At 56.7% G+C, this 25775-nt stretch overlaps 4 protein-coding genes across 6 annotated transcripts in view; 3 read left to right on the top strand and 1 right to left on the bottom strand.

Moving 5' to 3' along the window:
• The window catches only part of IP6K1 (inositol hexakisphosphate kinase 1), a 62145-nt gene extending 57843 nt beyond the window's left edge, over positions 1–4302 (top strand). For all 3 annotated transcript variants that reach the window (XM_041764246.1, XM_041764245.1, XM_041764244.1), the window contains 2 exons: positions 323–498; positions 861–4302. In XM_041764246.1, the coding sequence (XP_041620180.1) occupies positions 323–498; positions 861–1394 (710 nt within the window). In that variant the 3' untranslated portion in view covers positions 1395–4302. The remainder of the gene's footprint in view (positions 1–322; positions 499–860) is intronic.
• Positions 4303–4623: 321 nt separating this feature from the next.
• Positions 4624–7154, top strand: GMPPB (GDP-mannose pyrophosphorylase B). Its single transcript, XM_041764247.1, has 10 exons — positions 4624–4769; positions 4900–5033; positions 5159–5239; positions 5333–5381; positions 5551–5693; positions 5906–6064; positions 6148–6226; positions 6301–6428; positions 6515–6697; positions 6780–7154. The coding sequence occupies exons 2-10, from the start codon at positions 4905–4907 to the stop codon at positions 6909–6911; spliced, it is 1083 nt and encodes a 360-aa protein (XP_041620181.1). The 5' UTR covers positions 4624–4769; positions 4900–4904; the 3' UTR covers positions 6912–7154.
• RNF123 (ring finger protein 123) overlaps positions 7124–25775 on the bottom strand; it is a 29171-nt gene continuing 10519 nt past the window's right edge. The window contains 23 exon segments of the mRNA XM_041764235.1: positions 7124–7462; positions 7549–7634; positions 7763–7857; positions 7998–8140; positions 11607–11691; positions 11926–11952; positions 11955–12000; positions 12094–12282; positions 12389–12528; positions 13829–13913; positions 14015–14102; positions 14196–14283; positions 14435–14509; positions 15372–15549; positions 20913–21020; positions 21778–21861; positions 22072–22217; positions 22532–22730; positions 22975–23081; positions 24233–24334; positions 24946–25066; positions 25284–25355; positions 25538–25599. Coding sequence (XP_041620169.1) covers positions 7342–7462; positions 7549–7634; positions 7763–7857; positions 7998–8140; positions 11607–11691; positions 11926–11952; positions 11955–12000; positions 12094–12282; positions 12389–12528; positions 13829–13913; positions 14015–14102; positions 14196–14283; positions 14435–14509; positions 15372–15549; positions 20913–21020; positions 21778–21861; positions 22072–22217; positions 22532–22730; positions 22975–23081; positions 24233–24334; positions 24946–25066; positions 25284–25355; positions 25538–25599 — 2447 coding nt within the window. The 3' untranslated portion in view covers positions 7124–7341.
• Positions 8713–11559, top strand: AMIGO3 (adhesion molecule with Ig like domain 3). Its single transcript, XM_041764243.1, has one exon. The coding sequence runs from the start codon at positions 8742–8744 to the stop codon at positions 10266–10268; it is 1527 nt and encodes a 508-aa protein (XP_041620177.1). The 5' UTR covers positions 8713–8741; the 3' UTR covers positions 10269–11559.

Raw genomic sequence — 25775 nt, 5'->3', positions numbered from 1 at the left:
ATAGTTTCTAGTTCTTGTGGAAGATGAAAAAGTTCTGGAGATGGATGGTAATGGTGGTTGCACAGTGATGTGAATGTACTTAATGCCACTAAACTGTACAGTTAAAAATAGTTAAAATGATACATTTTATGTATATTTTGCTACAATAAAAATTTTTTTGAAAAGAATTACTAAGTTGTGTGAAATCTACAATTGAGAGTTTGTGAGGTGAATACACATTACATTAGAAGAGAATGCCCCCTTTTCTAGAAAAGCTTGGTCGTGGTTTCCTGACTGGGGCTGATGGTGAATGTGGCTGTTACTCTCCTTGACCATGGCCCAGAGTTCCTCTTGCTTGAGAACGTAGTGCACCACTTCAAGTACCCCTGTGTGCTGGACCTGAAGATGGGCACCCGGCAGCATGGTGATGATGCATCAGCTGAGAAAGCAGCCCGGCAGATGAGGAAGTGTGAGCAGAGTACGTCAGCTACACTGGGTGTCAGGGTCTGTGGCATGCAGGTGAGTTGCCCCTGGTGAGAGCCTCGCTGCTGCTGCCCATGTATTTTGGGTGGCACATGTACCTGCCTGCTCCCCATGCCAGGTGTCCTCCGGGCCCACGGTGGTCTAGAATCTCCTCCAAGAGGGTGAGTCACCCACAGGGTGCTGAGTGTGTCCTTATAGGTATGTTCTCTAAGCCCTATTGGCCTTACCTGGTTCCCTTAGTATGGGCTCCAGATACAGAGCCTCTGTGAGAACCTGCTGCCTTGACATTGGGATGAGTAAAGCTGGTCAGGAGTACTTTCCAGACAGTGCCTGCCCAGGGCACTCTAAGGTCATCAGACCTCCCTGGTGCTCACCTGCTCTGTCTCCTGGGCTTTCAGGTATACCAGCTGGACACAGGGCATTACCTCTGCAGGAACAAGTACTATGGCCGTGGGCTCTCCACTGAAGGCTTCCGCAACGCCCTCTATCAGTACCTGCACAACGGTCTGGACCTGAGGCGTGACCTTTTTGAGCCCATCCTGAGCAAACTGCGGGGCCTGAAAGCTGTGCTGGAGCGGCAAGCCTCCTACCGCTTCTACTCCAGCTCCCTGCTGGTCATCTACGATGGCAGGGAGTGCCGGGCAGAGTCCTTCCTGGATCGCCGGGCCGAGATGCGTCTCAAGCACCTGGATACAGGGCTCCCTGAGGGGGCGCCGCCCTGTGGCCCTAGCACCAGCCCCAATAGCACCAGCCCTGAGGCCGGCCCCTCCTCTCCACCCAAGGTGGATGTCCGCATGATCGACTTTGCACACAGCACATTCAAGGGCTTCCGGGATGACCCCACCGTGCATGACGGGCCAGATCGAGGCTATGTGTTTGGCCTAGAGAACCTCATCAGCATCATGGAACAGATGCGGGACGAGAACCAGTAGGCCCAGCCCTGGGCCCCCCAAACCCCTTCCTCTCCACCCGCAGGCAGGGACCATTGCTCTGACTGAACTCGCCGTGAGGACACACAGACTTGCTTTTAAAGGGTTATATTTCTCTTTGGTGTAAACTAAAAGAAATGTTTTTAGCTGTAGCCTGGAATCCATATATATAAAGTGAAGGAGGGCACAACACACATCCTCTCAGCCAGGCTCCTTTAGCTCTACAGCTCTGACTGCTGTGTCCAGGCTGACTTAGGAAGGAAGAAGTGCCCCTGGTGGATAGGCTTGGCAGCAGGGACAGGGTGCCCTTGGACAATGGTTTTTCTTGCCTAGGTCTTTGGGGTCTGTGGCTTTAGGGCCCTGCTGGTTTTATGGTGAAGCACTGGGCTGGTGCAGTCCCTCCTTTCCCCTGTGTTCACTCATCTCTTGTTCCTCACTGAGAGAGGATTGGGTGACCATCTGTTGGGGGTCTTTCTAATCTGGTGGTGTGGGCATCAGCCTGCTCTTTAACAGATGCACCCAGGGTACCACAGGGCTAATTGCACATAGCTGGACCTGTCCTTATCGGTTCTGATCTTGGCATGAGGCTAGATTCATGAAGCTGGGCTGAAGTCAACTTATGGCAGAGGGCAGGCCCTGGGATCCCCAGGCACTCTTTGGCACTTGAACCTGCTCCTCTTCCTGCCTGCACACCCCAGCCAGCCTTTCTTACCAAGATCCCTTGCCGGGGGAGGCCACTCCTTGCCCCACTGAAGGGATCCCTGCTCTATTTGCCGAGGAGAGTCAATGTCCCAGCAGGCCTCAAGGCCTCTGGTGGCTCTGGCCTAGACAGTATTTGCAGTTCTTGTGCTTGGGTGGGAGTCTTCTTCCTCTAGCTTGGGCAGCTGTGCTGCTGCTGGATGGGCTGCCCTTCCCAGGGCTCAAGGGCTGTGGTCCGCTCAGGGTGTCACCTTTTCCCAGGCTAAGCTCAAGGCAGCAGCCCGTTGTAAGGAGCTTGTGAGGGAGAGCTTTAAACTTGTCTGCTCAGAGGGACATTGTTTGGGCCTTGGGTGCAGGTGCCCAGATTCTGCTAATGAGTTTTGTCTTACCAGTCCTGGGATCCATCAGTCTGTCCATTTGTCCATCTGCCAGCCCTTGTCTCTTGGGATCTTTTTCCTGGGCTGTAGCTTTGTTCATTAGTAAATATTGATTTTCATCATGCTTTCCTCAGCAAAGTATTTCTTCCCCCATCTCAGAGGTGAGCTTTTGCCCCTGTGCCTGTTGTCAGCAGGTGCTTTTTTACAAAGAACTGGTAGCAAATGAATTGTAGGATGTATTTCCCTGCTGGTCCAGCACCTTCTCTGTGAGCCTGGTGTGTAGCCCTGCTCAGTGCTGACAATGGTACAGTGAAGGCCCAAGGGGTGACCTTTCTGGTGGTTTTAATCATTTTTGCCACCAGCCCTCAATGGCACAGAGACCATGAGGTAACACTGCACTCACTTAGCAACATTGCCAAGGTTAGTGCCCTCACCTCTGAGCCTAGGGCCACTGTCATTGTCACTTTTGGCATGTCCTTGTTTGGGCATTAAAGGTAAGCCTGCTGCCTGCATATGAGAGGCCTTAACTGGTGGACTACTTCCCTAGTCCTTAGAGATGCAGACTCACACATTTTAAATGGGCTCCTGGATGGATCCCTGCCCCGCCTCTGTCTTGGTCCTCTGATCCTGGTGCCAGTGGTGGGCAGGTTCCCATTCCTTGGGGCACAGAGAGGGACAGCTTGCCTGGTTCTGGTTAGTAACGACCATCTTTCCTGTACCATTCTGTGGCTTCAGCCATAGGGGTATTAGCTCTTCATTAGTGTAGACTGTCATTTCCTGGCAGGGCAGAGGCTAAGACAGAGTTCGGGGCCACTTGGGACCCCCTTTAGTTGAACCTCTCCAGCCTGGGGATGTGCTGTGCCTCCTGAGTTCCTATATTTTGGGAGCAGATGCTGCACCGTTCTGCTCTTCATAGTGAGAGAGGCTATGCCAACTATCTTCAGTGTTTTCCTGGCACTAAAAAGAGCAGAAGGGCTTGGGATTTGCTGCTGTTCCATCAGGGTAGGACCCCTCTTTTCAGCACTTTTGACTCTTGGGAGACCCAGCTCTGTTATCTGGTGGGTGGTGGGATGTGTACACCCATGCTCTCCGCCTCTACTCTTTCTCCCTGTTCCTTGCCAGAGAGCTCTGTCCCCGCCAGGCCCTGCCTTCCCAAAACCCCAACTTGGGACCAAAGTGCAACGCGGGATCACGGGTTGGGGTGCTCAAGTGACCCCCCTCTATAGTGCTTCCCTGGGCCAAGTCAACACCAGCCCCCTGGGCTAGGGGGGGTGGGACCGGCGGTGCTTAACGAGGAAGGGGACCAGTGTGGCAACTTGCCAGGGACCCCACCCCTCCCTCACATTGGGGCCTGTGCACTGGATGTGGGGGTTTCCCCAGGGGCCAAAGGCCTGGGCTAGTTCTGTAGCCGCTGCTCACTCCGCGCACATCTTGCCACGTGCACGCCCCCTAGATAGATTGCTTGGAACTTTAAAGCTGTTTAATTTGGTTTAGTTTTTGCCGATTTAAAGAAATGTTTTAATGAGGAAAAAAATTGGGAGCACCCTGGGAAGGACCTGGTTCCTTTACTTCTCGGGAAACTGAGGCCTCGCCTCTAGGAATCGCTCTCTGCTCTACTTTCCTGGAAGCTGCCTAAACGTGCCCACGCGGCCCGAGGCCTGCGCCCCTTCCACTCTGCGGCCCGGGCTGGGCCAGCTGCGTCTCCTCGGGACCTTGCGTGCGGGGGACGGGTGCTCGGGCCTTGGCCCGGGCCGCCCCTTTCTATACACCTAGCGCTGCCCGCCCCGCTTGTGTCTGAGGTTGTGTATGTCAAAAATAAAGCCGCTAGAAACTGAGGTGCGTCCGCGTCTTTGCTGTCCCGTGGCTTCCAGGAAACAGCCTCCCCTCGCCCCACTCGGCCGGGTCCCGTGAGCCCACGCCCTGGGGCGCGGCCGGAAGCAGCCGTGAGGCGTCGGACCCCGGCGCCCGTCGGGGAGGAAGCCTCGCCCTTGGCGCCAGTTCCGCCTTTGGATCAGCCAATGGACAGCTGACCCGCGGGCCCGGGTCCCGGTCCCCATGGCAGCCCGGCGCGCTAGGGCGCTCATTGGCTACGTCTGTCGCAGCGCCGTGCCTCAGCGCTCCGACGTCGGCGTCCGTGCCACGTAAACGGCAGCCGATTGGCCGGCTCGGGCACTCGTCACCGCCCGCCCTAGGTCCGGCCTGAGTTCGGGGCCGGCAGCCCTCCGTCCGGCGTCGCGTCCTGCTGTTGCTGCCGTGGGCCGGCGTCACGGCGGACTGAGCCCCCAGGGCAGAGCCAAAGTGGGTCAGTCTGGCAGGCGAAGGGCGCGGGGCCGGGCACGGCTGCGGGAGTGCGCGGCGGGGCTCGACAGGGGCTTGGCCGGCCGGGCCGCGGGCGCCGCGGACCCCGGGACTCACTCTCTGGCCGCCCGCAGGCGCGATGAAGGCGCTGATCTTGGTGGGCGGCTATGGGACGCGTCTGCGGCCGCTTACGCTGAGCATCCCGAAGCCACTGGTGGATTTCTGCAATAAGCCCATCTTGCTGCACCAAGTGGAGGCGCTGGCCGCGGTAAGACCCGGGGTCGTGTCGCGGTGGGACCTGGCAGGACAAGGGACGGCTAGCGCTTGGGGGTCGCGGACGCCCATGCCTTCTGACTGAGCCCTTCTGTCGGGCGGCGCTGTTTTGTCCAACAGGCAGGCGTGGACCACGTGATTCTGGCCGTGAGCTACATGTCTCAGATGCTGGAGAAGGAAATGAAGGCGCAGGAACAGAGGGTGAGGCTCGGACTTTTAACCTTTTTCTTTGCTCCCCGCGCGCAACCATCCACCCTGGCGGGAGGAACATGACAGGCGGCTTCTCCCTTCCAGCTGGGAATCCGAATCTCCATGTCTCATGAAGAAGAGCCTCTGGGGACAGGTCAGTAAAGAAATGTCCCTTGGGGAGGGTTTAGGGCCCGGGAAGGGTCAGACCCAGCCTGGATGGGGTCTGCTGAGCCTGGATCCAGGGGCTCATACCTCCTCCCCCCTGTCCCCCAGACCCCCGCCCTCCATCACCGGGAGGATGGTGATCTGTACCTCTCTCCTAGCCGGGCCCCTGGCACTTGCCCGTGACTTGCTGTCTGAGACTGCAGACCCTTTCTTCGTTCTCAACAGTGATGTGATCTGCGATTTCCCCTTCCAGGCCATGGTGCAGTTCCACCGGCACCATGGCCAGGAGGGCTCCATCCTGGTAAGAGGACCAGGTCTTTGTTCTTGGATGCTCGTGTCCCCTATGCCCAGTCTCTCCCACTCTCCAGTCTTTCCTTGTTCCCTTGTGTTGTGGCTGCAGAGCTCTGCAGTATGTGTCTTTAAGCATTGAGGCACAGCCCCTGAGATTTAGGACAGTATGCATATGAAGGCTCAGGCACAACTGCAATGGGCCTGAAGTCCCCCTCCACTCAGGTGACCAAAGTGGAGGAACCCTCTAAGTATGGTGTGGTGGTATGTGAAGCTGACACAGGCCGCATTCACCGGTTCGTGGAGAAGCCGCAGGTGTTTGTGTCCAACAAGATCAACGCAGGAATGTACATCCTGAACCCTGCAGTGCTGCGGCGTATCCAGGTGTGTAGAAGCCAGCTGCTGGGTAGGCTGCGGTAGGGCAGGGCCCCACCACGACCTTGCTCACAAGCTGCCCACTCCCACAGCTGCAGCCTACATCCATTGAGAAGGAGATCTTCCCTGTCATGGCCAAGGAGGGGCAGCTGTATGCCATGGAGCTACAGGGTGAGGCAGGGAGGCTACAGGCTAGGGGTGTGGTGTGGCTGGGCTGAGTCTCCTGATGCATTTCCTCCCAACAGGCTTCTGGATGGATATAGGGCAGCCCAAGGATTTCCTCACCGGCATGTGCCTTTTTCTACAGTCCCTGAGACAGAAGCAACCTGAGCAACTGTGCTCAGGCCCTGGCATTGTGGGCAACGTGCTGGTGGTGAGGCCCCTGCCCATCCCATCATGACCCCCTTTCTCATACATGGGAGACAGACGGCTCACTTGTATTTTCCCCACCATCCTTAGGACCCAAGTGCCCGCATTGGTCAGAACTGCAGCATTGGCCCCAACGTGAGCCTGGGGCCTGGTGTGGTGGTGGAGGATGGCGTGTGCATCCGGCGGTGCACAGTGCTTCGAGATGCCCATATCCGATCCCACTCCTGGCTCGAGTCCTGCATTGTGGGCTGGCGCTGCCGCGTGGGCCAGTGGGTAAGCCTATGGGCTGGGCCAGATGAGGAGAGGGACAGGGAATGCGCCCGCCTCACTGACCAGGCCTGCCCCCTCCCTCGAGGTACGCATGGAGAACGTGACGGTGCTGGGTGAAGATGTCATCGTTAACGACGAGCTCTACCTCAACGGGGCCAGTGTGCTGCCCCACAAGTCTATCGGCGAGTCAGTACCAGAGCCTCGCATCATCATGTGAGGGGATTCCATGAGGCTGGCTGAGTCCCCATTTCCCCAGTGGGGAGCTCTGGCGTGACACATCAGAGGCCCTGGACTTGCCCTTTATCTGGGAGGACCAGAAAAGGCTGGAGCTGTTGGGACACCTGCCCTCTCCTATGGACAGAATCTGGCAGGATCCTCGCTGGGCGTACCCCACAAAGCCCACTCCCTCAAGAAGGGCCGGGCCAGGGCTGTATGGAATAATAATTTAATGCTCACTGTGGCCCTGGCTGAAAGTCAAGCTCAGGCACGATGAGGACATGGCTGGGCTCCCACCAATGAGGTTACACTCAGGGAGGGTGGATATGGCGGGGGCGGGGGGAGGGTCCACAGGGAACAGAGCAAGAGGAGCTCATAAATAGGGCCCAACCTGGGTCTGAGTTCAGGGGTGGAGGCTGCTGCCATGTGGGCTAGGCAGCTGAGGAAGTGGTACTTGCACCAGCTGCCTTGTCCCAGTCCTCTACAGACACGATGGTGGCTTTGCAGAAGAAGCAATCCTTGTTGTTCATCAGGTGCTGGTTGATGCAGGCTCTACAACAGGGGATGGCAGGAGGAGGAGGAGGGTCTGTGAATCCCTGCCACTTCCCTAGCCCTCTGCACCCATGGGGCCCACTTACTTGCAGGACTTATGGCCACAGGGCTGGAACACAGCAGAAATAGGGTGAGCATAGCAGATGGGGCAGAGGTCCTCCTCGCTGGTGGGCTGCAGGGAGCAGAGTGCAGGGTGGGCTGGGGTTGGATGCTCAGACTGACCATGCCTATGTAGTGTGCACAGTTATGCCAACATGTATGTGGGTGGTGTACACCTGGTTGCTGTGGCCCCCCACTCACCAGGGAGGCTGCCGCTGCCTGGGCAGATGCAGAGGTGAGGTGTGCCAGCATCTGTTCCACCTGGGCCAACTCCTCAAGGCTGATGTAATCTGTGTCTGGAGGGGGGTTGGGTAGCAGGTGTCAGACCCACCTAGAACCCAGTGCCTCTTAAGTACCACAATTTGAGAATTTGCTCTTCTTGAGACTCCTGATCTATCCCAGTCCCAAATCCCTGATCCATCCCTGGTCCACTCACAGCTCTGCAGGGAGAAGCGCTTCCGGTCAGGGGCAGGAAGGGCAGTGCCAGGGGCAGGGGGCTCTGACTGCCCCAGGAGATAACATATAGAGCGGAGCTGGAAGCAGGGATCAGCAAGGAGCACTGATGTGGCTCTCTCTGTCCTAGGTGGGAGAGGGGGCAAGGGTAGTCAGAAAGCAGTACCTGTTGGAGGGCTGGGGGGGTGGTGGGACAACCCAGTCCACCTCCCTATTTTTCACATGTCCCTCATTCTAGATTCTAGTAAGAACCCATACATCCTGGGTGCCAATTTAGGGGGATGACCAGCAGATAGTGAAAGTCCACCTACACCCTAATTACCCTAATAAACACTAACCCAAAGACAACAAATAAAGAACATCACTAGCAGCTTAAAGGAATGCTTCCCAGGTTTCCCCTCCTGTTCCAGGGGACGTGGGTACTGGGCGACGAACTCGCGCCCCCCCTGGCGGTCACGCACGAACCTTGGTTGTTGGGGGAGCCGCCCCGCCCCCTCCAACAGGAGCCAATGAGAGGCTGAGGCCCCGCCCTCCCCCGAGAGAGTATTTAGAAGCTGACCAGGGAAGCACCCGGTGAGCTGGGGAATCCGGAGGAGAGTGCTGAGTACAGCACGGCCCCGGGAGCCGGGGAGCCGGGGCTCTCGGCGTGCGGGGTGGAGCACGCAGCCAGCAGAAGTGGGTGAGTCCCGGAGCTGCGCCGTCCCACCCACCTCTGGCAGTCACCACCATGGCCTGGCTGGTGCTGCTGGGCGCCCTACTGTGCATGTCGCGCGTCGGGGTGGGCAGCCTAGGCACAGAGGGCTTCCTGCCCTCCATGCCCCATAACTGCCCCTACAAATGTGTGTGCGCCGCCGACCTACTGAGCTGTGCGGGCCTGGGGCTGCAGGACGTGCCGGCTGCACTGCCGGCTGCCGCCGCAGACCTTGACCTGAGCCACAACGCACTCCAGCGCCTGCGCCCCGGCTGGCTGGCGCCCCTCTCCCGGCTGCGCGCCCTGCGCCTAGGCCACAACGAGCTGGATGTGCTAGGTCGCGGAGTCTTCACCAACGCCAGCGCTCTGCGGCTGCTCGATTTATCATCTAACGCGCTGCGGGCGCTGGGACGCCATGACCTCGACGGGCTGGGGGCGCTCGAGAGGCTGCTGCTGTTCAATAACCGCCTGGCGCACTTGGATGTGCATGCCTTCCGAGGCCTGGGCGCACTCAGCCGTCTCTACCTGGGTTGCAATGAACTCTCATCCTTCTCTTTCGACCACCTACACGGGCTGGGCACCACCCACCTCCGTACTCTGGACCTGTCCTCCAACCGCCTGGGCCGCATCCCCGTGGCCCACCTGGCTGCCCTGCCAGCCTTTCTCAAGAACGGCCTTTACCTGCACAACAACCCCCTGCCCTGTGACTGCCGCCTCTACCACCTGCTGCGGCGCTGGCAACAGCGGGGCCTCAGTGCTGTGAGCGACTTCGCCCGAGAATACATGTGCCTGGCCTTCAAGGTGCCTGCGTCCCGAGTGCGCTTCTTTGAGCACAGCCGTATCTTCCAGAACTGCTCAACTGCCCTGGCTCGGGGCCTAGAGCGGCCGGAAGAGCAGCTGCATGTGCAGATGGGTCGGTCCCTGACACTGCGCTGCAACACCAGCGCCCCAGCTGTCCGCGTCGCCTGGGTGTCCCCGCAGCATGAGCTGCTTGTGGCACCAGGATCCCGAGATGGCAGTATCTCGGTGCTGGCTGACGGCAGCTTGGCCATCAGCAACGCGCAGCCGCAGCATGAGGGGGTCTTCGTGTGTCTGGCCAGCGGGCCCCGCCTGCATCATAACCAGACGCATGAGTACAACGTGAGCGTGCACTTCCCGCACCCTGAGCCTGAGGCTTTCAACACGGGCTTCACCACCCTGCTGGGCTGCGCCGTGGGCCTGGTGCTCGTGCTGCTCTACTTGTTTGCGCCGCCCTGCCCCGGCTGCCGCCGCTGCTACCGCCGCACCTGCCGCTGTCGCTGCTGGCCCCGGGCACCGAGCCCTCTCCGGGAGCTGAGCGCACAGTCCTCCGTGCTCAGCACCACCCCGCCAGATGTGCTCAGCCGCAAGGCCAGTGTCCACAAGCATGTGGTCTTTCTGGAGCCGGGCAGGAGGGGCCTCAATGGGCGCGTGCAGCTGGCAGTGGCTGAGGACTTTGATCTCTACAATCCCGTGGGCCTGCGGCTCAAAGCTGGCTCTGAGTCGGCCAGCTCCACAGGCTCTGAGGGTCTGGTGATGACCTAAGCTGCCCTGGGCTCAGGAGCCAGGCCACCGACTGCCCGCTGCTTGCCCTGCTCCCTGCTGCCTCCCGGACAGCTGTCAGATGCTAGTCGGGAGTGCTGGGCTTGGTCTTCCAGCCTCCTGTGTGGCCTCAGCCTCAACTACAGCAGCCTTACTCATAATACAAGGGCCGGGCTCCCCATCCTCTCTACTGCTCTGCTCTAACACAGGCCCAAGGGCACTAGGCTCTAGCAGGACCTGCCGCTACCCAAATGTCCCACAAGGACTAGAACTGGGGCCATCTAGAAGAGCCCTTGCACTAGAGCCCCAGGTACACCCTTAGGGGCCAAGGCAGCTATCAAGCAGTAGTGGTGAAGAATCGAAGAATAACCATCTTCCCCTTCCCAATGTGACAGGAAGAGAGTGGGCCCACAGGGAAAGAGGGAGAGAGCTCTAAAGAAGACCTAGGCCCCCACCCAGGGTAGAAGGAGGAAGCATGCACCAACATCTAACCTGCATCAAGCTACACAACTCCATGCAGTCTGATGGGCAGACAGAAGGCAGGCCAGGCTCCTCAAGGGACATCCCCCCTAGGGGCGCCTGGCCTGAGCCCGAGTCAGAGCAGTCCTGCTATCTCTGGCCAGCGGCATCCACAGGCCACTCTGAGAACAGGGCCTCTTCCATAGGCTCACAAGATAGCAGTTAAGGCCTGTCCCTCAGCTTTTTAGCAGTAAAAAGCCTGCTGAGCAGGGCCAAGATGGGAGGGCTGAGCCGGAACTCAGTGTCCCTGGAGGGTAGAAGCCTCTTAAGGGCTGGCACTGGTCTGGGCCTAATGGCTGAGGCAGTGCCCTGGTCTCATATGCATCTTATCACCCACAGCAGGGAGGCAGGGAAGAAGGATCTGAGAACCCCTCTTTGTGGGTGCTGAGCTGGGGGCTCCTACAAGCATCCTGGATCCAGCTGTCATGGAGTTCCTTAATAAAAGTGGTACATGCTCATTTCCGGAGCCTTCGCAAACACAAGTAGTAGTGTGTGTCCTCAGCCTCTGATCCCATCCTGTACAGGATAGCACCCCACCCTTGCCTGTGGCATAACCACGAGCCAGTGGCTCTGACCATGGTGCTGGGACATCCTGTTCTGATGGGGTCCCTGATTCTCCTACTCAGAGCCACTGACTGCTGTTGCCACCTAGTTAGGCAATTTGTACCTCACTACCTCCCCCACCCCTACCACACCTCACCCCACCTCAAACACCTAATACTGAGATTCATTGTAGAGATGAAGAAACAGCTGTAGGGCGCCCTGGCCAGCCTACTCCCATCAGCACACTAGCTCCCCTGGGCCCAGGTGCCTAACACTCACCCTGAGGCTGGACCATGCACCAGAAGCCGCACCAGGATGCCCGTCACAGCCACAAGAATGGGGTAGTGGTCCACGCTCTCCAGGCCTAAGGGGAAAGGTGGGAGGGGAAGAGCTACCCACATGCTCCAACTATAGGGGACCTGGGCCTGCCTGGCTAGCACCAGCCTCCCTCCCCATCGTCCTCCCCTTAGAAGGGCGAGCTAAGGCTGAGGGTGCTAAGCCGGCCTGTCTTGATGCAGATTGGACAATGAGGCATCACTGCTCCTAGCAGAGGAACCAAGGCCTGTGATATGTTGGGTGCAGGGCACTAGGTCCTCACCAGGCAGTCGCAGGGTGACCACACGGTAAACAGGTTCCTCTCAGCCGTCACCCGGTTCAGCACCTGGTTCAGCAGCTGTAAGGGCAGGAGCCCGTTGGTGGGTGGATGGGTGGGCTCACCACCGGGGCATTCCCAGGGGTCCCCCCTACCCTGCCCAGATGGACACACCTGTGCAAGACGCCGCAGCAGCATCTCAGAGGTAGGCCGGGACCAGTCAAGGAATATCTCAGGCACCAGCGTGATGGTCATCTCCAGGACACGCAGCAGGCTGACTGAGAGGTCAAAGCAGGTGGCACACACCTTGAGCTGCCGACTATCCACAAAGTTCCGCTCTAGGCGCTCAGCAGCCTGTTGGATCTGAGCCACCAGTGGGTGGGTGGGCAGCAGTCAGTGGCCTGGCCACAATTCCAATTGTGCCTGGTCCACTGTAGTGCCCCAGCCTACACGACCCACCATGACCCACCTCCTGGATCATGCCAATGAACTCGGAGAAGGCCCAGTTGAGCTGGTTGAGGACACTGTTGAGGAAGCTGGGTGCCACGTCGGGACCCTCCCGCAGCAGGTCTGCCATGTGCTGCTGAAGCAGGGTGGAGGGGCAGGGCTCTGCAGGGGCATGAGGAGGTAGCATTGGGAACTCCAGTCTGAGGCTCCTGCCTACACCTCTGTCCTCATTTGTTGGGCCATTGGTGTAAGGACAAAAAGATGGCTCCCTGAGGATGCTCAGGTCACGAAGGCAGGAGGACAGGGTACAGCACTGTCTGAGGTTTAGGGCTAAATCTGTCCATCTACTGGGCAAGCCACAGGCTGAAGTCATTCCCAGCCCCAACTATCCCTTAGGCCCTAGCATCATCCCAGTGAGTTCTCAGCCACATGCCCTTCAGGGAGGGTGAGACCCAGACAGGGTGACCCAGACTTCGACTCATATCGAGGTCAGTGTCCCTAAGACCTACTGCTTGAGCCCTGCTGTCCTCTACTCTTCTCTGCTGCCCTTGGCCTGGCCTTGGCATATGGCCGAGGTGGTGGGTGCCAAGTCTGGTCTGGTAAGGAGCAGTAACCAGAGCCCTTAGCCGCAGCTGGGCTGGACACCCCCGCCCCCCGCCTCACCCCATGCAAATCAATAGTTCCTACAGCAGCAGGACAAGTATCTGATCCCACTGCCATTCTCCATCTGCAGCTCAGTTCTACCTGCGGGCACAACCAAAAAAAGTGGCGAGGACTGATGCATGACTTTGCACAAGTCCCCAGCCTCTGGGGACTCCTTCATGCAGAAACCCTGCCCACGAGTGCAGACACACACCCGTGGGCCAAGAACCACTATATAAGGTGAGCACAGCGTGTGGCAGGCAGACTGCAAGCTGGACAACCCCAGACCTGGCCTAGGTGAAGGTTCACAGGGCTCTGCTGGGCCATGGCCCCTGGAGAGAGCAAAGCCTCTGCTCCCAACCAAATGCCCCTTCCTCTTGGAAGCCCCATGGGCACCCTCTTGGGCCCTGGACACCCCCTAGTCTGTGCCCCTGCCTTGACTCAAGTATCCAAGTTCTGGCATCAGCAGATGGCAATGAAGGGGGAGAAGGACATGGTGCTGGGACCAGGCTGGAGGTCACGGAGCTCGTTCAGAGTCCTAACTCTGTGTCAGTTGCCAGCAGCCTGGGAAGATGCCGCCTCTTTTCCCTGTGACCCAGCAGAGCATTCAGGCCCAAAGGGTACACGTGGGACTAGGGAGCAAGGGAGAGGAGGCGCAGAGTATCCCTAGATTGACAGGAAGCCAAGAAATGGAAACCCCAGGGGGCAGAGTTGGGGCCCAGCATGAGTACAGGAGAGAGGCTGAGAGAAGGGAGAAGAATCCTAGAGGACCCAAGAACAGGAGGCCAGGGCCCCCCAGTCACCCAACCTGGCCACTCACTCTGGAGGCTGGGCAAGTTGGCATCCTCAGGTTTGGTTTTCAGCAGGTGTGGCAGCCGTGTGTAGCGGTACCCGAACCCACAGCCCTGTGACGGGGAGGGGGGTGGTCAATGGGGGTCAGTGGGATAGGACAGCCCTTCCCTTCCCTTCAGCCCACCACAGCCAACTCCCCTCCAGCCAGGCTTACCCTCCAGAGCCGCACCAGGATCCAGTTGGTCTGGGCCCAGGGCCGCTGCTCATAGGGAGCCAGGAGGCTCCTCACCATGGCCACACGCCTGCAAGGGCAAGGGGTGGTGGGCAAGGAGTGAGGCCGGGCATGGTGTCGTGCCAGGCAGAGCGCACACCTCCCTGCTCTGACCCGCACTCACTGCTCCTCAGGGATCCGCTCCACGGCTCGCAGGGAGTGTGGGTAGCACACATAGCTGGCCAGGGCCTGCATCAGTGAGTCACGGATGTCTGTTGGGACAGGCCATGCCTCAGCAGGTACCCGGCATGAGCCCGAGTCCCCATGGCTCAAGCACACCCGGCTGGCATTCTGAGAAGAAAACAGCCATCCAGAGGCACCATCCCACCCCCATCCCCCCAAGCCCTCTGTATGGCCCCTCACCAGTGCCCACGATGCGTGTGTCTGCAAAGTGTTTGGCAAGGATGGCAGCCAGGCGGGTCAGGGTCTCTTCGTAGCCTGCAGGATGGGGTAGTAGGAGTGCTTGGCCAGGAGCTGGGGCTCCAGGAGCAGGCACATCCCTTGGCAGGGTGAGTGGGCTTGGGCAGCGGGCTCCAGAGCTGACTCCAAGAGCCAGTCATCCAGGGACTTCAGGCATGGCATTCACTGACTGTGACAGGCCATCGCACAGACTCACTGTGGGGGAGGCCAGGTTCTGCAAGAGTTCCTGACTGGGCTCAAGCCCATCTCAGCACACCCTCGATGGCTCAGCAGTCAAAGCCCCTTGGGCACCCACGGCTCCGCCTCTGAGGACAAAGCCTGCACCTAGGCCCGGGGCGGGACAGGGGACAGGCCAGGGGCTCAAGAGCCCGCAGCCTGATCCAGACAATGACCACCAAGCCCAGCCTGAAATCAGCAGTCTGTGAGAAGCCCAAGCTCCTGTCTACGGCCTCCACAGAGCACCACCCCCATTGTGATCTGCAAAGGAGCACAAGCCAGGCTGCCGGGGGCTGACACATCCCGAGGCCAGAGGCCAGGGCCAGGGCCATCAGGTGAGGCTGGCCGGCTCCCAGGCCACAGTGGCACCAAGAAGAAAGTGAAAGCTGGAGGGGCCCCCATCCCACACTCCATTTTGTCTCCTTCCTTCCCAGCACCAGAGAGGAGCTGTTGGCTCTGTGGCTGCTGGTACCAGGGCAAGACCCTCCATGGTGTGGGGCTTTTGCAAACACTTGTCTAATACAGGGCCCAGAAGAGCAGGAGCTGCCTCCCCTCCTCCCTCCATGGATGTGTGCTACTGGGCCATGAGGGCTCAGAACAGGGCTGCTAGGGCTCACACCAATGGCCCCCTTTCGGCCCCCTCTGGCCTAAATGGCCTTGTCACCTGGGAGCTCCTCCATGCTGTGCACGGGGCCAAAGTAATTCTTGAGAGCGCTGTAGCTGTTGATGGCCACACTCAAGTAGAACTCAGGCATGAAAGCAAAGAGAGAACCCGTGCGGTCCCCATGCTCGATGGTCCGCAGGCAGACGCGCAGCAGCCAGTATATGTCTAGCATCTTCTCCTGCAGGAGATACAAATGGGTGCTGCTGGGCTGTTCGTGGAAAGGGTCACAGGAGGCATGGCTTGGCCTGGGGCTTGGGAAAGACTTCCTTGTTCCTCAGTGGGAGCAGTGGCTCAGACAGGCCAGTAACGTGCTCAGCAGGCAAGAGGGTGCACCGTGCCTAGAGAGGCCAACACCCCAGCATAGACCAGAATTCCTGCTCGCATTTTTTAACGGTACAGGTTTTAGGCGTGCCTGGGTGGCTCAGTTGGTTAAGCATCTGACTTTTGATATCTTCTCAGGTCATGATCTTAGGGTCTTGAGATGGAGCCCCAAGTCGGGATTTGCGCTGGGCGTGGAGCCTGCTTAGGATTCTCGCTCCCTCTCCCTCTGCCCCTCCCCCTGCCTCTCTCTCCTTCCCTTTCTAAAATAAAGAAAGAAAGGAAAAGAACAAACAAAAGGTAGGTAGGTATGTAGGTAGAGGTTTTAAGTGAGAAGGTGCTGTGTGCCAGAGTCTGGGTTGGAACACTGCCCAGGGCAAAAGGAGCTACAGGGACAAGTGGGGACAGGGCAGTGAAGAAGCTACCTAGCCTACTCTAGGTCCAGGACAGCAGACAGGAGACAAGGTGGCCAGAAATGGGGAGGTCCTGATGGCCGCAGGGACAAAGGGCTGCTTGCACCAAGCCTGGAGCCCACATTTCTGGGAGTGATGGAACCTTCACAAAAGTCAGCAATACTGGAGAAGCAGGCTGGGTCCAGGGCGGAGGGGATGTGGCTGAGGACCACACACAGTACGGGGTGCCTAAAAATGCCCCCAAAGAGGTGGTATTGAGGAAGCAGGTCTAGAGCTCAAAGCAGAAGACGGTGGGAAGGTAGAAGGTAGAGTGACTACTGGTGGAACAGAGACCATAGAAAGCAAACAACCTGCCAAAGACCCTGTTCCCCATGGTATGGTTCCCACATGGTCTGTGCCCAGGAGGGGTCACCAACCAGGCCCCAGCACAGACCCAGAGCACCCACATTTCTTAGAGCCAGAGCATCTGGACCTGACTCCAGCTTTGATTTGTCCTCAAACCTGAGAACCCAAGAAGATATAAGCAGGTATCAGAGGGTGGGCCCGACCCAGAAGGCCTGCTGGGAACCTACTGCCACAGAAGGCCAGAGAAGACTAAGTCTGAGGAAGAGGGGGCGGTGTGTGTGGCACCAGTGTACCCAAGGACCACTGTAATGGGGGTGAGGATGTTTCTGCAAAAGGGGCGGGGCTTGCGAGAGACCTTGCAAGACTATTTCAGAGTAGTGGAGGAGCCTGTGCTGGGCCAAGAGGGAAGGGAAAATGAGGTAGCTAAGACATAGAGAAGGAAGGAGGGAGTTGTTGCTGTAGGCAGTTGTAAAGGACAGGTATCACGGGTGTTTCTCTTTACTAATGGGAGAAAGTGAATGAGAAGGAGGCAGGAGTGTGAGCACTGAAGATGGAGCAGAAAACAGTTCAACATAATAAGGGCTATAGTATGAAAAGCCCACAATGAACGTCACACAAAATAGTGAAAAACTAAAAGCGTTTTCTTTCCGATTAGGAACAAGACAAGGAAAAAAAAAAAGGAACAAGACAAGGATGCCTGCTTTTGCTACTTTTACTCAACATAGTACTGGAAGTCTTGGCTAGGACAATTAGGCAACAAAAAGAAATAAAGGCCATCCAAATTAGATAGGAAGGAGTAAAATTATCTTTACTGACAGATAACATGATCTTATATGTAGAAAACCCTCAAGACTCCACACACACACACACACAAAAACTGTTAGAATAAATGAATTCAGGAAATATGCAGGGCACAAAATCAACACACAAAAGTCAGTTTTGTTTTAAGATTTATTTATTTGATAAAGAATGCATGCAGAGGGTAAGGACAGTGGGAGAGGGAGAGAGAGTCTTAAGCGGACTGTGCTGAGCATAGAGCCAGATGCAGGGTTCAACCTCACAACCCTGAGATCATGACCTGAGCTGAAACCAAGAGTCAGGTGTTTAACCAATGGCCACAACCCAGGCACCCCATCAGTTGTGTTTCTATGCACTAGCAATGAACAATCCAAAAAGGAAATCAAGATTAGCATAAAAAAGTAAAATCAAGGTATAAATCTAACCAAGAAGGTGAAAGATGTGTACACTGAAAACTATAAAATGTTGCTGAAAAAAAATTTTAACGACACAAGTAAATGGAAAGACAACCCATGTTCATGGACTGGAAGACTTAATATTGTTAAGGTAACAATACTACCCAAAGCAAATTACAGATTTAATGCAATTCCTAACAAAACTCCAATGGTATTTTTTGCAGAAATAGAAAAAAATCTATCCTAAAATTCATATGGAGTCTCAAGGGGCCCAAATAGCCAAAATAATTCCGAAATAAAACAAAGCTGGAGATCTCCTACTTCCTGATTTCAAAACTTACTGCAAAGCTACAATTATCAAGACAGTGTGGTATTGGCATAAAGATGGACATACAGATCAATGGAATAGTACAGAGAGCTCAGAAATAAACCCTCACATATACGAGCAAAGGATTTTTGACAAGATGTCAAGACCATTCAATGGGGAAAGGACAGTCATTGCAATAAATAAGGGAGAGAGAGAACAGAATCTCCACATGCAAAAGAATGGTGGTCTACTACCTCACATCTTTTACAAAAATTAACTCAAAATGGATCAAAGATCAAAACTTACAAGCTAAAACTATAAAACTCTTAGAAGAAAACATGTGAAGAGGACTTCAAGATTTACCACCAACTTTTGGGCTATGACAACAAAAGCACAGGCAAAAGAGAAAGAACAGATAAGTTGGACTTCATCAAAATGAAAACTGTGCAACAAAGGTACCAACCACAGTGACAAGGCAAGCCACAAAATGGGAGAAAATATGTGTTAAGTCATAATCTGATAAGGGGCCAATATCCAATATCTAAAAATAATTCCTACGAAACAACAACAACAAACAATCCTATTAAAAACGGGCAAATACACTTAAACAAGACATACAAATGGCCAATAAGAACATGAAAAGGTACTCAACACCACTAATCAATAGGGAAATGCAAATCAAAAGCACAATGAGACACCACTTCACATTGATTAGAATGGCAACCACCAAAAAAAGAAAAAGGAAAAAACAGAGAGAGTAATAAGTGTTGGCAAGGATGGGAAAAACTGGAACTCTTGTGTCCTGCTGGTAGGAATGTAAAATGGTACAGTCACACTATGGTAGTTTCTCAAAAAATTAAAGATAGAATTACCATATTATCCAGGAATTCTGCTTCTGGATGTATACTCAGAATCTTGAAGAGGTATCTGTATATACCATGAATGTGGAAGCATCATCAAGAGCGGTCAAAAGGTGGAAACAAATCAAATGTCCACTGATGGATGAATGGACAAACAAAATGTGGTATATACACACCACGGAATACTCAGCCCTAAAAAGGAAGGAAATCCTGATACATGCCACGGTATGGATGAAAGCCGTGAGGACATTATGCTCAGTGAAATAAACCAGCGACAGAGCAGGATGTTGTATGATTCCACTTATACGAGGTCCCCAGAGCAGTCAAATTTGTAGAGTCAGAAAACAGAATGGTGGGTGCTGGAGACTGAGGCAAGGAGGGAAACGCAGGGGTAGGGGGTTCAGGTTCAGTTTAGGAAGACAAAGGGTTCTGGAGGCTGGCTGCATGACAATAGGAATATACTTAACACAACTGAACTACACATTTAAAATGATTAAGACGGGCAGCCCGGGTGGCCCAGCGGCTTAGCACTGCCTTCACCCCAGGGCTTGATCCTGGAGACCCGGGATCCGTCCGCATGGGGCTCCCTGCATGGAGCCTGCTTCTCCCTCTGCCTGTGTCTCTGCCTCTCTCTCTCTCTCTCTCTCTCTCTCTCTAATTAATAAATAAAATCTTAAAAAAAACAAACAATGGTTAAGATGAGAAAATTTTTTTTAAAGATTTATTTATTAAAAAAAAAAGATTTATTTATCTATCCAGAGACAGAGAGAGAAAGGCAGAGACACAGGCAGAGGGAGAAGCAGGCTCCATGCAGGGAGCCCAACGCGGGACTTGATCCCGGGTCTCCAAGATCACACCCCGGGCTGCAGGCGGTGCTAAACTGCTGCACCACCAGGGCTGCCCTTAAGATGAGAAATTTTATGTTCTATATATTTTATCATAATTTAAGGGAAAGGAAAAGAAGGTACAGAGACGGTAGGGCAAGGTTCCTAAGAAGATGGTGCTGGAGGGGTGGCTAAGATTGCCTATGCCACAGGGCACCTGGGTGGCTCAGTCAGTTAAGTGTCTGCCTTTGGCTCGGGTCATGATCTTAGAGTACTGAGACTGAGCCCCCACATTGGGCTCCCTGCTCAGCGGGGAACCTGCTTCTCCCTCTCCCTCTGCAGCATCCCCTGCTTATGCTCTCTTTATCTCTCTCTTAAATAAATATATAAATATAATCTTTTAAAACTTTTTTTTAAAAAAAGATTGCCTAGGTCAGCGGCTAGCCATGGGGGTATGGGGTGGAGAGGAAGCTCCCTAACCATGATCACCTCCATGGGGCTGGAGGCAAGGTGGTGTGTGGCAAGAGAGAAAGGAGGGGTAACAGGTGGAGGGATGGTGTGTAGAAGTGTGGACAAGGGCTTTGATCATCCAGTTATGGGGGAAGGGGATGCCTCAGAAGGCAGACAGATGCCCTGACATGGGCACTCACTAGCTGGGGAGGGATGCCAGGACAGTAGGAAGAAGTAACAAGGATTTGGGACCTGGGGGTCAAAGCATGGTCACAGAGAGAGTACATCACCTTTCAGTTTACTACTCAAGGCTGATGGCCCTGGGAGAGCAGACACTCGTCCTCCTGGGTCATGACAGAGTGTCCCTAGCAACAGGATGCACCTGACAGACTCCAGGCTCTGCGCACATATTATTGAATCCATGAGTAAATGAATGACAACGTAGGAAACAAGGCTGTAGCTCAAAGGAGGGAGGGAAGTCAGAGGGAAGCAGGTGCAAAGTGAGGGCAAGTGGGGCTCCGGGGAGCGCCCCTCCACCCCAGTGGGAAGGAAGGGGCAGGGGCGAAGGGAAGACAGGCAGAGACAGGCTGTGTTCCTCCAAGGGAGGATGTGTGAGCTGGAGGGGAACTGGGCTGCCTCCAATGGCACCTACTCAAGCTCACAGGGCAGGAGAGCTCCAGGGGAAGCAGCTTGGGGTATGGCACATAGGAGGAGCAGGGAGGGAGCACGTGAGGGCAGGGAGCCTCGGAGGGATGGCACAACCCAGCCCCATGTGACTAGTCAGGGAGCCTGGGAAGGCAGCAGCCACCGTCCAAGGCCACATCAACTCACCTGGGAGTAGACAGTAGCATGGACCCAGGCAAGCCGGCGACTCAGGTGGTCCAGCTTTTCGGAGAAAACCTTCTGACTCTTGGTCAACTCTGCAAGGATGTCCTTCCTCTGCCACCCAAGGGGAAAGGAGGACAGTCAGGCCACACCCACACCCACCCTGCCTGCCCCGGGTAGCCTGGTAGGCACCCCACCGGTGCCCAAAGCAGGCAGAGGGTTGGGCAGACACAGCTCCACTCACCGTCTCCTGCCTCTGACTCCCACCCCCCGGCAAGCCTGAGCAGGCCTCAGAGCAGGACCTTGGTCATCTGCACAGAATATGGAAGTGAGATGCAGCTGAGGCTCCGTGAGCCCCTGGCCAGGACACCCCAGGGACCAGAGCTCTAGAAGCTGCTCACCCTGGCCAAGCCTGGGCTTTGCAGACCATTGGGGTCAGCCCGGGCCTGCCTGGCCCTACTCCCCAGGCCTGGAGAGCTATGGCAGAGGGGCTCCAGGGGGATGGGGGAGTCAGGTCCTGCTTCCTGCTGACTCTGTAAGTGGCCGATGAAGCACTCAGGGTCGAATTCATAATTGATGAGGAAAGTGGGTGTGCGTCAGCACTTAGTGGGCAGGGGGCAGGGGCACCTTGGCACGGGCCGCACCTGGCAATGGGGCTCAGGCCCCGTCCCGCCCTAGTGCCAGCCCCACTCTCACCGATGTGGCATAGTTGGGGGAGCAAGGACAGAATAACCACTAGGCAGCCCCCAGAAGCAGGGGCAGGGCAGTCCAGATTTCCTCTGCGGCCTTCCCTAGGAAGCCCAAGCTGGCTAACTACCTCCTCGTTAACAGCCCTCCTTCCCTGAAACCCATCTGCCCATCCAAGCCTTACCCGCTTAGGGCACCGGCGCAGCTTGTCCTCTGTGTCCCTTAGAGCCATGGCATACTCATTGACATCATCAGACACACCCACCATCTAGAGCATCAGACACCACATAACCAGCATGACCCTTGGGCACCTTACTCGCCCCCACCACCCCCCTACAAAACCAGGTCCCGCCCATGTGTTTCTGGCAACACATGACTCTGGCAGCACAGTCACACACAGGCACTGGGCACACACGCACACACAAGCATTGTAATGCCCAGGACTACAGGATGTGCTCGTGGGCCACCAATGGGAGACCTTGCCCAGCTGCTGGTGAACGCTGAGATTATACATCATGACGGCGCCATCCAGGACTTCCAGCAGGGAATTCTCGGTGAGGGGCTGCTCTGGCTCCTCGGGAGGCCGCCCCAGCAGCAGGCCCTCGTTCCAGTGGCTGCCCTCAACTAGGAAGTGGGGGAAAGGCAGGGTCAGGGCTACGGGCTCTCCCCTAAATCTGTGGTGCCAGGATGGGCCTCGAGGTAGGAGAAAGGGCCCCTTCCCCCTCCCTGGGTCCAAGGAGGGCTGTGCAGGGAGAGCATGGGGGCGGGGGCGGGGCAGGGCCTGCAGCTCCAGGCCTATTTCTGCAACATTGATTTCTTCCCCTCAGAGTGCACTTCCCATGTCCTTGAGACACTGCCAGGCCCCAGGACCAGGAGGGAATGGAGGTGCGGCCTGGCTGTGCCCAGGGACACCACGTTTAGCCTGGCCCGGCACCTACTGTCCTCACGAGTCCTCTGTTCGGCACTCAGCGTGCGGACCTTCACTTTCTCCGAGGTGCTCAGAGGCCGCCGTGGGGTCATCAGGCTCACGGCCGCTGTGCTGAGGAAGCGGTTAGCTCGGCCCAGGGTTGGAGAACTGAGCCAGCTGGGCCGGGGCAGGGGCAGCACGCCCCCCATGGCCAGAGCCTGCGTGGGGCGCTGTGGAGGAGAGAGGAGGCCAGACGCCACTCAGCTCCCCGGGACTGGGGCCCCCGTAGGGCCCCCTTGGTTTGTGGGGCTGGGAAATGGAGGAAGGTTTGTGCCTCCACCTACAGCAAAGAAACCTGCTTGGTGAGAAGCTCCTTGCCTGTGTGGAGAGGGAGGTGGCCCTGTGTGACACCCCTGCCCTTATGATAGAGGGACAGCCCAACACCAAGCCCCCTGCCTGCCCCTACTGCGGCACCTGGGCCGCAGCCGGGGCTGGCTCCTCATCCTCGTCCAGGTCATCCATGGTGGCCGCCTGGAGCTCCAGCGGGTCGATCAGGATGTTGGCCTTGGAGGCAAGGTCATCTGGGAGGAATGGCAGGAGGGGTCTCAGGCCAGCAGAAGGCCCAGGGGTCACAGTGGAACTGCCCAGGATGGCGAGAGTGCACTGATGCCTGAGCAGATACCACTGCACCTTTGCCTGTGGGACTCTCCTTTTTTTTTTTTTTTTTTCTGTGGGACTCTCCTTAGTCCACCCTGGCCATCATGGCACCCCGAGGCCCTCTGTCTCATACAGCCTTCATGGCAGGAACATTCCCCATCACACCCTCTGTCAGTGCCTCTGCTTCCAGTGCCTGCACACTCTCGGGGGGGCCCCCCTGCCTCTCTGCGCCATCACTTCCTTCCCTTAGAACACAAGACCTAGGGCTGTTTAGGCAGCTGCTCGTCTCATCTTGCACACAGGCCTCACCACAGGCTTGTCTGCCCCACCTCTACATAGACAGCCGACCACAGCATCCCTGCTGCCTCTGGCAGCCCCCTTTCTCATGGTGCCCTGGCCCCACAGCCTCCACAGTGAAGGGGCCCCTCCCTTCACCTCTACCTTCCCTCTACCTCCTTACTTGGCTCACGCATGCTGTTCTTACATGCGCACCCCTGACTTCACTCCCTCATTTCAAGAACCTCCCAAAGCTGCCTCTGCCCCTGGAGTGAGCCCACACCTGCTTTATGGCCCACAAGGCCCTCAGACTTCACCAGGGGGACTCCTTGGCCTCATTTCCCAACGCTCCCTGCTGGTGCTTCTCCAGCACAACCACAGCTTTCTATCCCCGGACCCTGGCCGGCTGGTGCTGGCATCCCTGCCTATGCATGCTCTGTGCTCACAGCCACTTATGCTCATCCCTAAAACCTACTCAGGCAGCACTTATGAACGTGCCCCTCCCACCCCTGTGACCTCACCAAAATCCTACAGTCACTCCTCTGCCAGCACGCATGCCTCTAATTCATTACGGGATTTCCAGACTTCCCCTGGGGTAGGTGCCCAGAGGGAAGAGATGGCTGGACCTAAGATCTGAGGCAAATGGGCATCTCCCTGCTGGAGCAGGTCAAGATACTCGGGCGCCCTCTGGTGGAGCTCGGAACTCACGGCAAAGCTGGCTGAGGGACGGCCTCTGGGCCCTCTAAGCCCCCTTCCAAACCCCATCTGCCCTGCCCACTGCCCACAGGTCTGCACGCACCTTTGAGTGTCTTCCGAAGGTGTGAGAGGAGGCCTCCCAGGCGCTGAAGGTCGAAGTAGTCTACCTTGCCATTATAGAAGACCTGGGGTGGGATGTAGGCCTCTGCAAGGAGGGGTCAGAGAGGCCAGGCCAGCAGTGAGCCAGGCAGGAAGACCTACTGAGAAGCCAGCCCTCTCTGTTGCTTAGCACAGAGGGGACCCATGGCCTCTGCCACCCACCCGCCCAGGCACACAACATGGCTTCCCCTCCCTCCACCATTTCAGGTCAGTGCCAGCGACTGCACGAGTTCAGGCTGCAGTCACATTCAGAGAGGGCCCTGCCCCAGCCCTATGGATAACCTGTAATCCAGGGCAGATATAGTTCCCACTGGTCCTCAGGATCAGTGTTTGTCTCATACAAACACAGCCCCCAGCACCTCAGAGCCCATCCATAGTGTCCTCTACAAGGACTGCAGAGGACCAGACAGGCTGGGACTGAGGAGAAGAGCCTGGACTGGGCAGGAACTTGTGGGAACAGAGTGAATATGGGTTTGCCACTCCTCCAGTGTAGGGCTCCTGCTGCCCTCTGGAAAAGCCGCCCATCAGGAAGAGAGAACTCAACCGGACAGGAAGTCTGGGACAGCTCCATCCCCACCCCACCACCAACTCTGCACTCTACACCATCACCCGGGGCAGCTCTGCCCAGACTCTCTGATGAGGCCTGGCCCTACTCACCCTCACTGAAGGAGGCACGAGGATTTGAGGCCTTGTATTCATCCCAATAGTAGCGCAGGGCAGAGATCAGCCGGTGCAAGAAGCAGACCATGTACTCAGGGGGGCAGAGCATAGGCATGTTCTGCAGGCACAGGGTGCAGGACATGCATCTGTGTCAGCCCAGAGCCAGCCCACTCCTCATCCAAGGCCTGCCCCAGGACTCTGAGTTGAGCACCAAGAGCAGGGCAGCAGAGAAAGAGTGTGATGAGACAGGGCCACAGCAGGATGAGGTACCAGAAAGTTAAAGATCTGGTGACACAGCCAGGAGTCCACAGTGGGCTGGCCTAGTGGACACTCACCCCCCGGCCACTGGCATTCTCCTGTAGAAACTTGCGGAACTTGGTCAGGAAGATGTATCTAGAAGCTTCACCCTTTGGGGGAATGAAAAATGAGGCTGTGAGGAGCTGGCCCCAGAGCAGACTAGCTCAGTACTGTGCCTCAGCCTGGGCCCCACCATGCGAACCCGAGCCAGTCCCCGCCCTTTGGGCCTGAGGGCCCAGTACCAGCACCCCTCCCTGACGGGGGCCCACACAGGATTCTGGGCACCACTCACCCCATTATCATCTTTATTGTTCAGCAGCAGCTTCAGGATCTGGACCTGCAGTTCTTCCACCACTGGGGCAGGAAACAGGACCCTGAGCCCTCTTTCGGCAGGACCTTGCCCACAGGCTCCCAGGGATGGGAGGGGAGGGCAGGTTTGGATTGGGGCTCCACTCCCAGGGTCCCACAGGCCCCATCTAGACAGGGTCGCTACCAGAAGCACCTCCCAGTACATACAGCTATAAATCCTC

Source organism: Vulpes lagopus, chromosome 7, assembly GCF_018345385.1.
Source record: "Vulpes lagopus strain Blue_001 chromosome 7, ASM1834538v1, whole genome shotgun sequence".
NCBI classification, from domain to species: Eukaryota; Metazoa; Chordata; class Mammalia; order Carnivora; family Canidae; genus Vulpes; species Vulpes lagopus.
This window is presented reverse-complemented; position numbering and strand designations above follow the sequence as displayed.